We start from the raw sequence: 16,448 nt of genomic DNA, 5'->3' as shown, positions 1-16,448 counted from the left end.
GGTTGTCAAAATGCAGGGCACGCGCTCAAGAAACTGTGTGGTGGCCCGGAATTTCTGAGGATCTTAGGCGAAAGATAGAGACATGTAAGTTTTGCACAGAGAATAAACGTACGCAGCGCAAAGAACCTCTCCAGTCAACTCCACTGCCGGAACGGCCATGGCAGCGAATAGCCACAGACTTATGTATGCATAAATCAAAACAATATCTGGTTGTATCTGACTACTATTCGCGCTACTTGGAAATTCTTCTGCTTCAAGTCACAACATCTGAACATGTTATTCAGAAACTTAAAGCTTTATTTGCAAGATTCGGCATACCAGAGCAGATTGTTAGCGACAATGGACCGCAGTTCTCCAGTGAAGCCTGGAGAAGCTTTTGTGGTATGTACGATATTCATCACATCACATCGAGTCCGTATAATCCACAAGGTAACGGACACGCAGAACGCGCCGTTCAGACGGCGAAGCGCATTCTGAAACAGGATGACCCGTTGATAGCACTCATGTGTTTCCGAGCCACACCCACCTCCTCTACAGGGGTCAGCCCAGCGGAATTGCTTATGGGACGAAAAATCCGTACGACTCTACCCACCTTAACGAAAAACCTGAGACCAAAGTGGCCAAATAAATCAAGTGTGAGAGAGAAAGACAAAGCAGCAAAAGAAAAGCAAGCATACTACTTTAACAGACGACATGGTGCGAAGGACTTACCTGTTCTCAGAGCAGGGGATTCAGTCTTGTTAAAGCTGGATGAGGAAACCAAATGGAAAGGACCAGCTACAGTGCTGGCGGAGAGCACTACTCCGAGGTCATATGAAGTTTGCAACGGAAAAGGGGGAGAGACACGGAGAAATCGCAGGCATCTTCAGTTGTTGCCTGACGGAGTTCCCAAAACTAATTTAAAGACAGAGGAGAGTTATGAACAGTCACCACAGAAAGTTCAACTTCATAGAGACTCTGATTTATCTGCAGAGACAATTGCAAAGAAACATAATATCACTAGATCAGGCCGAGTGAGTAAGCCTGCTGAGCGTTTGGACTTATGAAAAGAGAGTGATAATACACAGTCGTTAATCAATGTCTTTATTGTGTTATGAACAGGCTTGGTTATTCCTGAACATAATAATTAATATTCTGATGTTTGATGGGGAGAATTGACAAACTGACATGTGATATATCAAAGATAGAGTAATGTTGTGTTTAAAGAAAATATGTTTTGGTAAGTAGTTAAATAGTCATCTTTGTTAAGTAAGGTTACTGAAACATGATGTTATAATCATAAGGTAAACAGAATTGTAACCTGAAGTATTTGACTAAAAAGGGGGAGGTGTCAGGGTATTGTATATTATCTATTTAGTTGTGATGTTCTACCCAGCCCACTAGGGGGTACTCAATGAGCATGGAAGGCTTGAGTGACAGGCGAGCGAAGAAGCAGGGGTTCCGGATGAAAAACAAGGCATGTATGCATGTAAAAGCAGTGTGTTCGACAGCTCGTGTTCGTTGTTCAATAAATTGACAGAGACGATTAATGCCTCCTTGTAGATACATTTAAGACAGGCACCATGAGTCTGGACTGAATTGATCTCTTTTGACACGTTTGCTACCAAGTGATGCTTACCAGAGAACATCTCAGAATTCGAGAAGATGGCTTCAAAGAGATCCCTATCTGCTAACATCTCTCTCTCTCCAAGCCAGAGACCCAGGTGGCGAGGAGATCTCCACACACACACACACACACACAAACATCCCTTTGCATTTAATTCCGAATACAAGTGATTCAGAATTTGTAGGTGACATATTAAAGCGCGCATGTTGATTAGTTTTGTGTTATTCTAGTGTGATTCTCTAGTGTGTAGTTTTGAATTCTAAGTGGGTATTTTAAGAATGATACACTATATTTGTCTTGCCTACCCTACCTCCCACCAGACCATCAAATTTTATGGTCCTAACGGAATGTCAGCAGCAAGGAATCTCACTGAGATTCTGGCAGAAGAGCAGAATTAAAGTGTTCATCCTAGATATTTTATATGTATAACCATTGAAGAAATATGTAAACCTGAATGTAATGTCTCTTTTTCATGATTGTTCTTCTCTGTGATGGGTTTTTGTATTCTTGTAAACCGTAAAGGAATAATGTTTTCAGATGTGCACCCTGTTGCAATCATAGATATGCCATGTGGATCTTTCTAAAGTCCAATCTTCAATTCCCACTTATCAATGTACATCACATGTTGGGTTCATTTTATTCCTAGGTTGTTAGTTTAACCTTTAAGCTTATTTTTACAGAATAATAATCTATCTCGACGTGTACCTTCGAAACATATCTAATTCGGTATCCACGTAAAGCTCTCCTTGTACTGAAACCAAATGTATGCATCAGGATCTGGTAAATGTATGATACTATTTTTACCATCGTTAGAGTATAACTGATCACATAATAACGCTGCCATAAAACATGCAAATTAAACTGGGAACTAAGACAAAGAATCTTCTTCCCGCTCTGCAATCTCTGAAGGTGATTGGTTGTTCGTGCGAACAGAGGCGTCAACCCATATTTTCCAGAAAAGACCGACTCAGGAAATCTCCGTGAGCACTTCTTACGAACCGTCTTCATCAGGAAGAAGATCCACATGGCTCCCTTTTAAGGGAGCATTCATTCTCCGTTTTCTCGTTTTATTTTCTTAAGTCTTTTCTTTATTTTTCGTCTTTGTTTAGACTCTAGCATTCGTTCAGTGAAGCTTCAACTAAAAAGAGACTCGAATCTCCCGCGGCGCGCGCTCCTCCTCAAGGACGTGCACGAGCACTGAAAGAATTCCTGGCTCCATGGCTAGGGAATCATCAACTCAGTTTTATTTTCTTTACTAAGTTTTATTTTCATATTCGTTCTCCCTCCACAAAGGGAGATGAACTCTTCTGGCAACTTCACGTTCGGTGAACCTTTAAACTTCGCGCGAGTCTGGCTCAAAGACACGAGGAAACACGCCCAGCTCTTAAGGAGCTTCTCCTTCTTCAGCAAATACAAAGAGAATCAAACGCAAGTATTTTGATTTGTGATTTGATGAATCTGATTTCTTGTTGTCTCTCAAGGTTACTGCCTGTGATTTTGCCTAACTGTGATCTTTCTTTGATCGCACGTTTAGTTTCACTTTCTCTCAACTCTCTCATTGTCCGAACTCTCTTTCATCCTCTCCCTCATTTTCGTATCCGTTTGGTCTTGTAATGTTTTCGTCCGTAATTTGCTGTTGTAAATATATGTATTTACTCGTGTAGACTGTAGTATTTTTATATTCCTTAGTTCAATGTATTAGTCCAATTATTAAAATTCATACTTGGTTGATTCTGTCTGCCTGCTCATAACTAAAGTCAATGAGATGTTTTCGATCTTAAGCTACAAAGCTGATTTGTTACTTTAAGTAACCTAATCTTATAAGAACAGGAGAGTTGTTTTTATGGCCAGAAAATAGCTTTCTTCAAATTATAAGAAAGAGATAATTTTTGTTGAGAAATTGTTAAGTTAATCTTACGGCCGTTTGCTGGACAAACAACCTTTTGATGATTATTCATTTCCATTAAGGGTTATCTCATAATCGATCTGAAATAGGATTATTAGTATATGAATGATGAATTATAATTAGTTGTGATTGATTATTCAGATATACAAATCGATCTATTTTCAACTTCGAATAAATTAATGTAACTGTATTATGCAAAATATTAATCATATTCATGATTAATTATTAAAATTCCCTATAAATCATTTGAGCTAATGTTAAATGTACTACTAATGCCAGTGCGGTAACAACAGATTCTTTGCACATTACATACAGCTTAGGAATGGCAGTCTTAGAAAAGTACTTTCGGCCAGGAAGAACATAGCGTGGATCAAGCACGTGTATGAGCTTTTTATAACCTGGCTTCTCGACAGTGCTAAGCGGAAGCATGTCTTTGGCTATATGATATGCCACTGCCTCTGTTATATCTTTGTACCGTTTAGATTCTTTGTCATAAGGCACTGATGCAGAGTACCTCTCCATGGTGGTCTGCTGCTTGTGCGGTGTTGCAGCTGCAGATGTTGTTGGTTGAATACGGCTGTGCTCCAAAGGATGAGCGCGGCTAAGGTGGTAAAACAAGTTTGTGGTATTACCAGTCTTGGCAGGTACGACGGTCTTGCATAACCTGCAGACGACATTGGTCTGACTACGGTCAGACTTATAATATCCAAAAAACTGCCATACTGGCGAGCTGACTTTTCCTCTTTTATTTACAATTTCCTCACTCGCTGCGGCACTCATTTTCTGCTTATCAATCGCCGGTTACTGAAGAGACAGAGCACGAGACAACGATATGGCGCAACCAAACATGACACTGTTACATGATTGGCTGTTAGCGTGTCACTCCCTATGTTGCTAGGTTACCAAAAGTGTGAGTGCCTTTGTTAATGCAACCAAACTTGCTTCGCGTCCTCTGTTTGCTTCCGACGAATAAAAAAAATATTGAACGTTTTATCGAACAATTTTTTTATTGATATCGATCACGTGTCTATCGCGATACATATCGTTATCGTTTTATCGCCCAGCCCTAACAGTGACAAGGAGCCAAAACTCCATCAGGGCAGAATGGAGAAAAAAAACCTTGGGAGAAACCAGGCTCAGTCGGGGGGCCAGTTCTCCTCTGGCCAGCGAACGAACAGTGTATGATTATGATTCAGGCAGCATTACAGGTCAGAAGTTCGATTGGATTGGAACAATCAGAATATTTTTCAGTTCCATCTGGTTGAAGACCAGAGTCATCACGCCGGTATGGAGACTGGTTTGTTGAGGATCAGAGCCAATGGCTGTCGTGTCAATGAGGCCTTCACAGGGGAGAGTCTAGTTGGCACAATCTCTGCTGACACTTCAGGGATGCGTTGTGGTCGTGTCTAGGTGCAGGTCCTCCATCTGATCTGGATACGGGCCGGATCCGGCTGATTACAGTAAACTTCGGAATAAGCAGAAAGACTAACATTAGCGTAGATGCCATTCTTCTTATGATGTAACGAGTACATTGGGTGTTATAGGAAGTGTTCCCGGTTCCGGCTGACCTAATTTATGCAGCCTAATAATCATTTAACTGATTTGTATTTAAGAATGTATAGGTTAAAGAGATGTGTTTTTTGTCTAGCTTTGAACTGACAGAGTGTGTCTGCTTCCCAGACAATGTTAGGAAGATTGTTCCAGAGTTTTGGTGCTAAATAGGAAAAGGATCTACCGCCAGCAGTCGATTTAGATATTCTAGGTATTATCAACTGGCCGGAATTTTGAGATCGCAATAGACGTGAAGGACTATAATGCGTTAAGAGCTCGCTCAAGCACTGCAGAGCTAAACCATTTAGTGCTTTGAAAGTAATCAGCAATATTTAAAAATGTATGCGATGTTTAATAGGGAGCCAATGTAGTGTTGACAGAACTGGGCTGATATGGTCGTATTTCCTGGTTCTGGTATGAACTCGAGCTTCTGTGTTTTGGACCAGCTGTAGTTTGTTTATTAAGCGTGCAGGGCAGCCACCCAGTAGAGCATTACAATAATCTAGCCTTGAGGTCATGAACGCATGAACTAACTGTTCTGTATTTTTCATTGAAGGCATATAACGTAATTTAGATATATATTTAAGACAGAAGAATGTGTCTTTACAGATACTAGACACGTGACTTTCAAATGAACGATTGGTATCAAAGAGCACACCCAGATTCCTAACCAACGACAAAGACTTGACAGAGCAGCCATCAAGTGTTAGACAGTATTCTAGGTTAGTATGTACAGAGGTTTTTGGTTTAGTCATTAGAAAATCTGAGAAATTAAGAAATAGTAAATTACTAGTCATCCAAATTTTTATATAAGATATGCATTATCTGTTAATTTCTTGAATTGCCATGTTTCATTGGGGCGTGAAGAGATATAGAGCTGGGTATCTTCGGCATTACAGTGGAAGCTAATGCCATGTTTCCTAATGATATCTCCTAATGGTAGCATGTACAGAGTGAACAGCAGCGGTCCTAGTACTGAGCCTTGTGGTACGCCATACTGAACTTGTGATCGATGAGACATCTCATCATTTACTGCTACAAACTGATAACGGTCAGATAAGTATGATTTAAACCATGCTAGTGCTAAACCACTAATGCCAACATAATTTTTGAGTCTATTTAAAATAATGTTGTGGTCGATAGTGTCAAATACAGCACTAAGATCGAGTAACACTAATAGAGAGACACAACCACGATCGGATGATAAGAGCAAAGCATTTGTGACTCTAATGAGAGCTGTCTCAGTACTAAATCCTGACTGGAAATCCTTTCAGATCCCATTTCTTTCTAAAAAGGAACATAGTTGTGTGGATACTGCCTTTTCTAGTAGCCTCTCTTTGACAAAAAGGGTAGATTTGAGATTGCCCTGTAATTGACTAATTCTCTAGAATCAAGTAGCATTTTTTTAATAAGAGGGTTAATCATAGCCAGCTTAAAAGTTTTCAGTACATATCCTAGTGACAAAGATGAATTAATGATATTAAGAAGAGGATCTATGAGCTCTGGAAGCATCTCTTTCAGTAGCTTAGTCGGTATAGGGTCTAACATACATGTTGTTGATGTAGATTATTTAACGAGTTTAGTAAATTCTTCCTCTCCTATTGCAATGAATGAATGGATTTTTTTCCTCAGGGAGACTACAGTGCACTGCCTGATGCGATACTGTAGTAGACGGTTGCATAGTTATCATTTTCTCCCTGATATTATCAATCTTATAAGTAAAGTAGTTAATTAAGTCATTACTGCTGTGCTCGTTGGAAACTTCAGAAGTAAAAGCTTTATTTATTGTTAATTTAGCCACTATACTTTTACTGAAGTCTACGCAAGCATATTGATCAATGTGTTCGAAACGCGACTGCGTAATCAGTTCACATTCATGTGTCTTAATTTTGCATTTGCAACAAGTGACAATTTTAATGCTTAAAAATATAACGCATAATCCAAAGATGCTGCTCTTAGATACTGATTAATCACACAATTTAGGTTAAATCATCAATTGGAATTATCCGGGATTAAATCAAACAAAAGGTGCATCATGTACAAGCAGCAAGTGAGACACACATATCATGCCATGTATTGTAGATACGTACACAGAAGCTAACTGCATTTTTAACGTATCTTCCGAAAATAATATTGACAGCAACAATAGGAACAAACTTTTTCATAAAGAGGTGATATTTCCGCTATAAATTGGTTTCCAGGGGCTTAAAAAAAAAAAACTTGTGGCACACCCACTCAAAACGGTGTGACGAGACACTTATCTCACGAGAATAGACGAGACACGAGATTGGGTTCACGAGAATGAGACGAGACGAGATTTTTGCACAATATAGAAATCCTCAATGACAAAGTTCATGACTGGAAAACAGGCTGTTGTGTGTATGCAGCCTAATTTGCGCGCATCAGGGAGCTTGTGTTTTACTTTCACTTTGGGATTGGCGATCACACGTACTCCGTAGCGGCAGTGCTGAGCGCGCATTCTTCAAGATAAGACATTTATCAGACGTTTTAGGCTCTGTTGCGCAACAAATCCTCGGCCATCATCACGCGATCAGTGAACTGTGGTTCGTGCTGCACTGTGTGCGACTGCAACTCGTGCTGGATGAGCAGACGTTTACAATGGTGTTTATTTAAACAGTGGAGGCACGTATCTATGTGTGAATGTGCTATTCTGTGCTCATTTCACCCTCACGCTCCGTCATGGCGAGACCACGAGACAGCTTTTCACTCGACGAGAAATCTCGTCACATTTTAGTCTCGCGAGTTCTCGTAGCTCGAGATGCAGACGAGCCATGGATGCATTTACACTGCAATTGGGTAGTTGACGTGACGTGGCTTTTTCACTGTCACACAAGATAAAAAATAGTTTTTCACATTTTCATAATTTAGAATACTATAAATGGTTAAACATTTTCTTGTTTTACATGAATTTGTTGTTTAAATACCCGAGTTATTTTTTATTTTTTTACAACTTTGAGCCAAATCTCAAAATCGTCCAATGGTGTGACGGTAGACAACATTATTTCATAAATATTAACTTTTATAAATACATAAAATAATGTTTAAACATCTTCAGGGCTTGACATTAACTTTTTGAGGCACTTGTCCTTCGGACAAGTAAATTTATGTTTTACTTGTCTATGCACAAAAGTCACTTGTCCGGGTAAAGATATATAATTTTATCATTTAGTTGTTTTTTTGTGTTTTGCTAATGCAGAATTCGAACAAACCATTGAAAGCATCCAAACACTATCAATATTAATAAAATTCAGTTGAAACAGTAGAAAGGAACGTGTCCCAAGAACAGAGTTCCCCTTCAACAAGAAATAAGGATCTCCAGACTCCAGATCTCCAGACTCCATAATACAAAGTAATACTTTGCACGCTGGTGAGCAGTGTATCACCAGAGGAAGTGCTGACTCTTGTAGGTATCCTCAGAATTTGCAAGCTAGCTAGACAAGCTGAAGCTAGCTAGACTTACTGTATACTATATCTAAAATAATTTTGTAGACATAGAGATGCACCGATTTCAATTTTCTAGGCCGATTCCGGTTTTTCATTGAGTTTGACCTGCCGATTCCGATTTTTTTTTTCTAACCACTTTACAGCACACACATATATTTATTTTTGATCATTTCTTTAACCCTTTCACGCGTAAGTTTAAAATATTCTAACTGACCCCCCCCACCCCCCAGAGTGAGTTTTTTCAAGGCGAACGTTCCCTTTAATGTTTCCATGGCGACGCGTCACGCGATACACCGCAGTCACAATAATAATGTATGACAGATGTGTCGCTTTTATTTCGCTTTTCCTTTTTTATTCAAAATATTCACAAACTTGCTTACCATGTCATCAACTAGCCTATCTGATATTCCGATTCTCAAATACGTGTAAGTGAGTGTGTTTGGTTGTTTAAAAACCTTTATAAATAATCTTGATCATGAGATGGGCGCCGCAATGTTGTCCTGTCAGTCGGATTTACAGCACGTGAATTCATCAGTTTCTCCCGAAATAAAATGCAAGAACGTGGCCGGTGAACTGAGAAGAATAGAGTAAACTTTATAGTTACTTCCACTATGTTTGTCTGATATGAATAACACATGTCGGCAAATTATATTTGAATAGATTGTTATTGCTGCTTCCATAGACATCAGTGTGTATTTTACAAACTACAAATGTATTGTTTTACTCGTGCTTATGTGTATTTAAATATCTGAAACCTAAAATAAACATTATGAGGTTAAAAACACTGCTTAGTTGTGATATATGACAGCGCTGAACGCGTCCGACTCTGGCTCAGCACCAGCCAACGCGCGAAAGCACAGTTTGACTCTGGCAGTTCTGCGACGTCTCAAATCGGTCAAATTAAATCTGTAAAATTATAGACGTAATGAGTGGCACATAACGTGAAGTAACATGGCATTTTATTTTGTTTGAAATTTAACTTGTCCAGTGGGACAACTAATTTTCTCTTCCACTTGTCCTACAAAAAAATCCACTTGTCCCGGACAATCGGACAAGCCTTAATGTCGAGCCCTGATCTTAATGAACACTCCTGGCATAATTGTGCAAGTGTCTATTTCACTAAGTGGCCATCACTTTTCCTATACATACATTTCTAAAAGTGTAGGAATTTCATAAAGTTTGTCACAGAAGAAAATGTCCTTTGGTGTTATGCAATAACCTGATATTAAGTTGGGCAATATCATGGACAACTAAATTTAGTTGAAAGACCCCATCAAGGTCATGTGACTGAAGACCCCTATCAAGCCCATGAGCAGTGCACATGGTAAATATTTCTCTCAGAATTGTTCAAATATTTAACTATGTTTTCAGACCACTGAAGTTAAGTTTTTTTGTCCTTTAGTGTGACACTCCTAAATTTATTTTTTTAAATAAAATTTGTATTTTTAACAGCAGGACTATGTAATATTATGCAAATGTATCATGCCAATTGTTAATAACAGTTCAGCTAGTATTAGCATGGTTATTAACTGCCACAAAAGCTCAAATGTCCTTTGGTGTGACAGAAAATGTCACAGGAAATGTCCTTTGGTGTGACACTTTCGCCTGTCACACCATAGGACACAGATGTCACACCATAGGACAAGACCTCTTTAAGAAGCTTTTAAAACGAATATATAAAGTTTCAACAAAATAAAAAACAAATTTCCTCTGTTATTATTGTTACAATAAACAGTATGCATTCTGATTATTTTTATGCAATGACTATCTTTGTCCTTTAGTGTGACGTTTTGTCCTATGGTGTGACAAACATAAAACAACAGAAAAATATACTTATTTTAAAATATCTTTAAAAAAAGAGTCAAGTTTGGCATTAGGGGAGTTACAATAATATCTCTTCTTAAATAGGTACAATTTCAAACAGTTTTGTAAGTTTGGCGAAAAAGTTTTATTGACATTCATAGTTTATCAGGTTCATCTATCCATGGTGAAAATGATTCTAATTAGTACTTTCATGTAAAATAAATATCACTTTAAGAAAATAATGTTTTAATAATGTGAACAATTCTGTCTCAAGTATGTTTTGTTATTTAATAATTTAATTTCTTAGTACTTTTTAAATGTCACACCATAGGACACATTTACAGTACTGTTGAGTGAAAACGTGAAAAAAATATGTGAAGTCATTGACAAAATGAGTGACCACTGCTATTTTCTGAAACTGCAGTTTTCATACTCCATAAATATATGTATTTTTTCTTAAAAAGTTATGTTTTCCAAAAAACGTACTTTTTCTTGGCCATTTGTCAACTACCCAATTACAATTGCATAAATAATGTTATGAGATTAATGTTTTAAATATAACATTTTAAATATTGAAATATGAAAAAAACAATTAACATGTACAGCGTTAGATTAAACTGAGAATGATCATAGTACTTGCATATTGTTGTCCTACTGTTAGTTTCACTGCTTCTATTCTCATTTGTAAGTCGTTTTGGATAAAAGCGTCTGCTAAATTAATAAATTTAAATGTAAATGAAATGTTTTGATGGCATTTTCTTCTCATCTTCCCTCTGTGTAAAGTTTTTATAAGCACAGCATTTAACATTTCAAAGCCGCGATGTGCAGAAAACCACACAAAGATATAGAAGAAAATGTATAAGAACATTTTGGATCAATAAAACTAAGAAATAACATAAATAACTCCAGAAAGGCCACACTGCAGTCAGGATTTATATTTCACATGCAAATCAGATTAAATCTGCTAAATTACCTGTGCGAGCAGGCTCTAAGTACAGCACAACATCAATGCACCGAAATAATAAACAATTAATTTACTAAATTAAATTAGAACAGAATATACCTTTCTGATAAATAAAAATACAAAACGAAATAAATCAGAATCAAGTCACAAGATGAGGAGCAAATGTGTGCAAAATGCCTAAAGTGCAGGGGAACAAATATTCAAAACACAAGCCACAAATAGTTAGATTAGATAACCCTGACAGATCAATAAATAACATTAAAATAAAGAAATTATTAAAATAACGATAGTAGCCAAACATCAAATATCAGAACCGGCTGAAAAGTGTTAAATCACTTGTACCCTACAGTACCTGATCGAGTCAACTACTCTGTTTAAACACAGGAAAACCTTTAACATAATGTGTGTGTGACACATTGGTTTTTCCTCAAACATTCTACATCTCACAGTGGTCTCTCACACCAAAGGATTGTGTCTTATCCACTGCGCCACCACCCTGTTAAGTTAACAACACAAAACGAGACCATTCGCGTTTCTATTGTTTACTTGGTTACTCATAGCAACAGGTCCGCTAGCTCAGTATGGCAGTGTATAGCTGAACATCACTATTTCACACATTACGGCAAAACTACTCAACTCTAAACATTGCACGTACTCACTACCGATTCACAACACTCTTATCTCTTATACTGAGATACATGCATACCATTTTGAGGAACATTAACCCACCTGTATTATATAGAAACAATGAGACGAAACCTTTAGCTTGCGTTCAGCCAGAGCCCGTCTACGGAGAGCCTGCCCACTCCCTATTAAGCCCTATTGTACCGAATTTTGGTTGTAGTACCACCAGAGTTCCACTGGGGGCGATCGCCATGAGTGCAGAATGAATGGGAGTCAATGGGGCTAGACGGCTAAATTTGTCTCTTTCACCCGATTGCCGTTGAGAAATCTCAGATCTGATTGTAGATTTTGCAAGATCAACATGGGTTTTAGGTCGAAAGTTGAATGAACGAGTACTTATGTCGTTTTGATTTCTTACAGGTTGAGTTGTTGTTGCCGATAACACGCTAGCATTCTGCTAATGACGTCAGCATTCTGACGTCATTTACATTTTAAAAGACTTTTTAAAGCAAATAAGTGACTCTAAAAAATCTAACACCCAGCAATGTGTAATTTCTTTGCATCTCCTTTCGAATACAACATTCAAATTACTAGACAAAAAATTATATCCTGAGAAAAGTGGATTTTGAGGGTTTTTCGCCATAGACCTCCATTCATTCTGCACTCGTCCTGTGAGCGCCCTCATATGGAATCAGAGTGGAACTGCAACCAGTTCAGAAGCCGGAAGTGTAGTGAGAGTGAAACTTCTCGCCATATTAGACATTCTCTGGTTCAGCTCAACTGCAGTATTTATTCTGCAGCGCTTGTCTCATAATGGTTTTAAGTTCCTCCCGGCGCTCAGCGCCATCTAGTGACCTCTATAAGTATCGCCCACCATAGTAACAAGTACAATACAATGAAACTGGTCTCTTCGTAACTATTTAGTACACATTATCATAAAAAAATATATGGGTGTCTATTTTTCCCACATTGGTTATTTTTGTGATAAATGGTAGTATAATAAACTGTACTAACTCAATTACCTTTTTTATCTCTTATGCCTAACTTTGAACACTTTTTTTAACCCTTTACACGTTCAAAGGGAGGATGAGTCACACACACACTCGCGTTCAAAGGGAGGATGAGTCACACACACACACACACATACACACACACTCGCGTTCAAAGGGAGGATGAGTCACACACACACTCACACACACACACACACACACACACACACACACACACACACACTCGCATTCAAAGAGAGGATGATACACACACTCACACTCACACACACACGCACACTCTTGTGTTGAAAGGGAGGATGAGTCACACACACACTCACACACACACACACACACACTCTTGCGTTCAAAGGGAGGGTGAGACACACACACACACTCTTGCGTTTAAAGAGAGGACGATACACACACACACACACACACACTCTTGCGTTCAAAGGGAGGGTGAGACACACACACACACACTCTTGCGTTCAAAGGGAGGGTGAGACACACACACACACACACACACACACACACTCTTGCGTTCAAAGGGAGGGTGAGACACACACACACACACACACACACACACACTCTTGCGTTCAAAGGGAGGATGAGTCACACACACACACACACACTCTTGCGTTCAAAGGGAGGATGAGTCACACACACACACACACACACACACACTCTTGCGTTCAAAGGGAGGATGAGTCACACACACACACACACACACACACACACACACACACTCTTGCGTTCAAAGAGAGGATGATACACACACACAGTTGCAATTCAAAGGGAGGATGAGTCACACACACACACACACACACACACTCTTGCGTTCAAAGGGAGGATGAGTCACACACACACACACACACACACACACACACTCTTGCGTTCAAAGAGAGGATGATACACACACACATACACACTCTTGCGTTCAAAGGGAGGATGTCACACATACACACACACACACACACACAGTCTTGCGTTCAAAGGGAGGCTGATGCGCACACACACACACACACACTCTTGCGTTCAAAGGGAAGATGATGCACACACACACACTCTCACACACACACACTCTTACGTTCAAAGTGAGGCTGATGCACGCGCACACACACACACACACACACACACACTTGTGTTTCCTCTAGAAATGAGTGTGAATCATGTGTGTGTTTTATAGTGTGGATCATTGTGGAGAGTTCAGAATGACAGCAGGATTACACAAATGTAGGTCTACACACACACACACACACACACACACACACACACACACACACACAATCATTTAGTGATTTATTGTTGATTTGTGTCATTTAGTGAAATGTTTCTCTTCTTGTGTTCAGATGCCTGTGATCTCACACTGGATCCAAACACAGCACACACTCGACTCATTCTGTCTGATGAGAACAGGACAGTGACGAGTGTGTCTAAGCGTCAGCCGTATCCTGATCATCCAGAGAGATTTGATGATGTTCATCAGGTTCTGTGTGGAGAGAGTCTGACTGGACGCTGTTACTGGGAGGCTGAATGGAGCGGAGATGCTGCTATATCAGTGTCATATAAAGGAATCAGCAGGAAAGGATGGAGAGACTGTGTGTTTGGATTCAATGACAAATCCTGGAGTCTGTTCTGCTCTAATAACAGATTCTCTGTCCATCACAATAATAAAGCCACTGGTTTTCCTGTCGTCTCTTCATCCTCTAAGAGAGCAGGAGTGTATGTGGACGTGTCGGCCGGCACTCTGTCCTTCTACAGCGTCTCTGACACACACACACTCACACACTTACACACACTCAACACCACATTCACTGAACCCCTCTGTGCTGGATTTGGGGTTTATGATAACTCCTCAGTGTCTCTGTGTGACATTAAACAGCGTCCTGAGAGAAACACCAGTGATACACACACAACCGGGTGAGTGAAATATACTGTGTCTTAGTGAAGGATTTCTCCAGACTGAATAATAGTTCAATCCTCTGTTCTTCATACATCACTAAACACTAGAGATGCACCATATTGGGTTTGTGCTGATACTCCATATGCTGATATTTCACAACATGTTTTGGCCGACAGCAACACACACACACACACACACATATATATATATATATATTCCTTTGTTTGTAAACATGTAAACGAGTCTCTCCTGTGCAGAGACTATAAACAACACAATTCTTCACTCTAAACATTATTTTTCAAGATTATTGGATTATTTTATAAGGAAGTGCTTTTTCAGTCTTTGTGAGAAAGCCCTAACCACGCCCCCTGAGTCATTGGTATTGTACAGAGCTCGGCCAAGCGCGAACATGCAGGGGTCGGCAGCTGAGTTGCGGGTCGGGCCGGCTGGTCTGTCGTTCAGCAGTGTATATGTTTGTTTCAGTGCGTAAATGATTATGGATCACACATACATTTGTGAATCAACGTATACAAATTCCCTTTGAATAAATAAGTTGAACCGGATTCCCTCTAATGTTTCTCTTACCGGAAACACACACACCACCATCTTGACTGCATCAATCCTGAACCCTTGAGCGTCCCAAGCGCTCGTATAGTCTTTCTACTTTTACTTTTTTAATTCAATGTTTTACTTTCCATTTTTGCATTTGTGAAACAATATGAGTTTATCAGAATAAATATAAATATACTTCTTTCAAAATATCCATTCATAAATTAAAATTGATTGTATAAAGATCTGATGCAGAGAATTCTTGCACATCTAAGTAAATATTCTTCAGGAAAGTTAAAACAAGTTTAATGTTAAAGTAAATGTATAGCAAGATATTTGTCTGACTGTAGTTCATACTTGTTGGAGAATTAGTTGTAATGTTTAGTTGCACTTTTATAATTCTTCATAAACTACGAAATGTTGATCATAGTTGTGGCAAATAGAATCCAGCTCTTCTTTTCCTGTGATTATATTCTTCTGCAAACACACAGAGTTTGGTGAACTGCAATGAGGAACATTAAATATTCTCTTTATCTAATAAAAGCTCTTTTTTTCTCACTTTATTTTGTTGTGTCATAATTTAACATTTGGATATTTTGGATATTTCACTGCATGGAAATATTCTTAATGAATAGACATTCTGAATAATGTGCTGTAAAGTAAGACTGTCATGGGAAAATGCACAAAAAAAACTAATATTTATAATGATAATGATAGTTATATTATAACTAATAATATATAATGCACAACAGTGACATCATACTACACCCCTAATGGTGGGTAAGTTGAGCCACTTCTGTGTCACTAGCTCTATTTCTGTGTCCTTATGATCCTTTCCTTTATTTGTCCTGATAGAAGACAGCTGAAAATGATTTGTTGTATAATAATGCTGAAGCACAGATATTTGGCAGTGAAGAATATGTTCTCTGAGCTTCATGTCCTCTACAACAGTCTCAGCCTTCCTCCAACGTCAGGACACCTGAACGAAGCTCGACAAAATCTGTCCGATTAAACATTATTCAGCTGGAGTGTCTAAATCACTTCAACAAAGAGCAGAAAAGAAGTGTCCAGTGATGCTCTTCCCATGA

The 16,448-nt window shown here is 38.8% G+C and overlaps 1 protein-coding gene across 2 annotated transcripts in view; it reads left to right on the top strand.

Annotated features, from left to right (window-relative positions):
- LOC311077447 (NLR family CARD domain-containing protein 3-like) overlaps positions 1-15,920 on the top strand; it is a 50,529-nt gene extending 34,609 nt beyond the window's left edge. For both annotated transcript variants that reach the window (XM_084105947.1, XM_084105946.1), the window contains 2 exons: positions 14,095-14,141; positions 14,258-15,920. In XM_084105947.1, the coding sequence (XP_083962073.1) occupies positions 14,095-14,141; positions 14,258-14,832 (622 nt within the window). In that variant the 3' untranslated portion in view covers positions 14,833-15,920. The remainder of the gene's footprint in view (positions 1-14,094; positions 14,142-14,257) is intronic.
- Positions 15,921-16,448: the final 528 nt, after the last annotated feature.

This window comes from Abramis brama (assembly GCF_963993115.1).
Source record: "Abramis brama genome assembly, chromosome: 2".
In the NCBI taxonomy this organism is placed as follows: domain Eukaryota; kingdom Metazoa; phylum Chordata; class Actinopteri; order Cypriniformes; family Leuciscidae; genus Abramis; species Abramis brama.
Note: the sequence above shows the minus strand (reverse complement) of the source record. Positions and strands in the feature narration are given on the sequence as shown.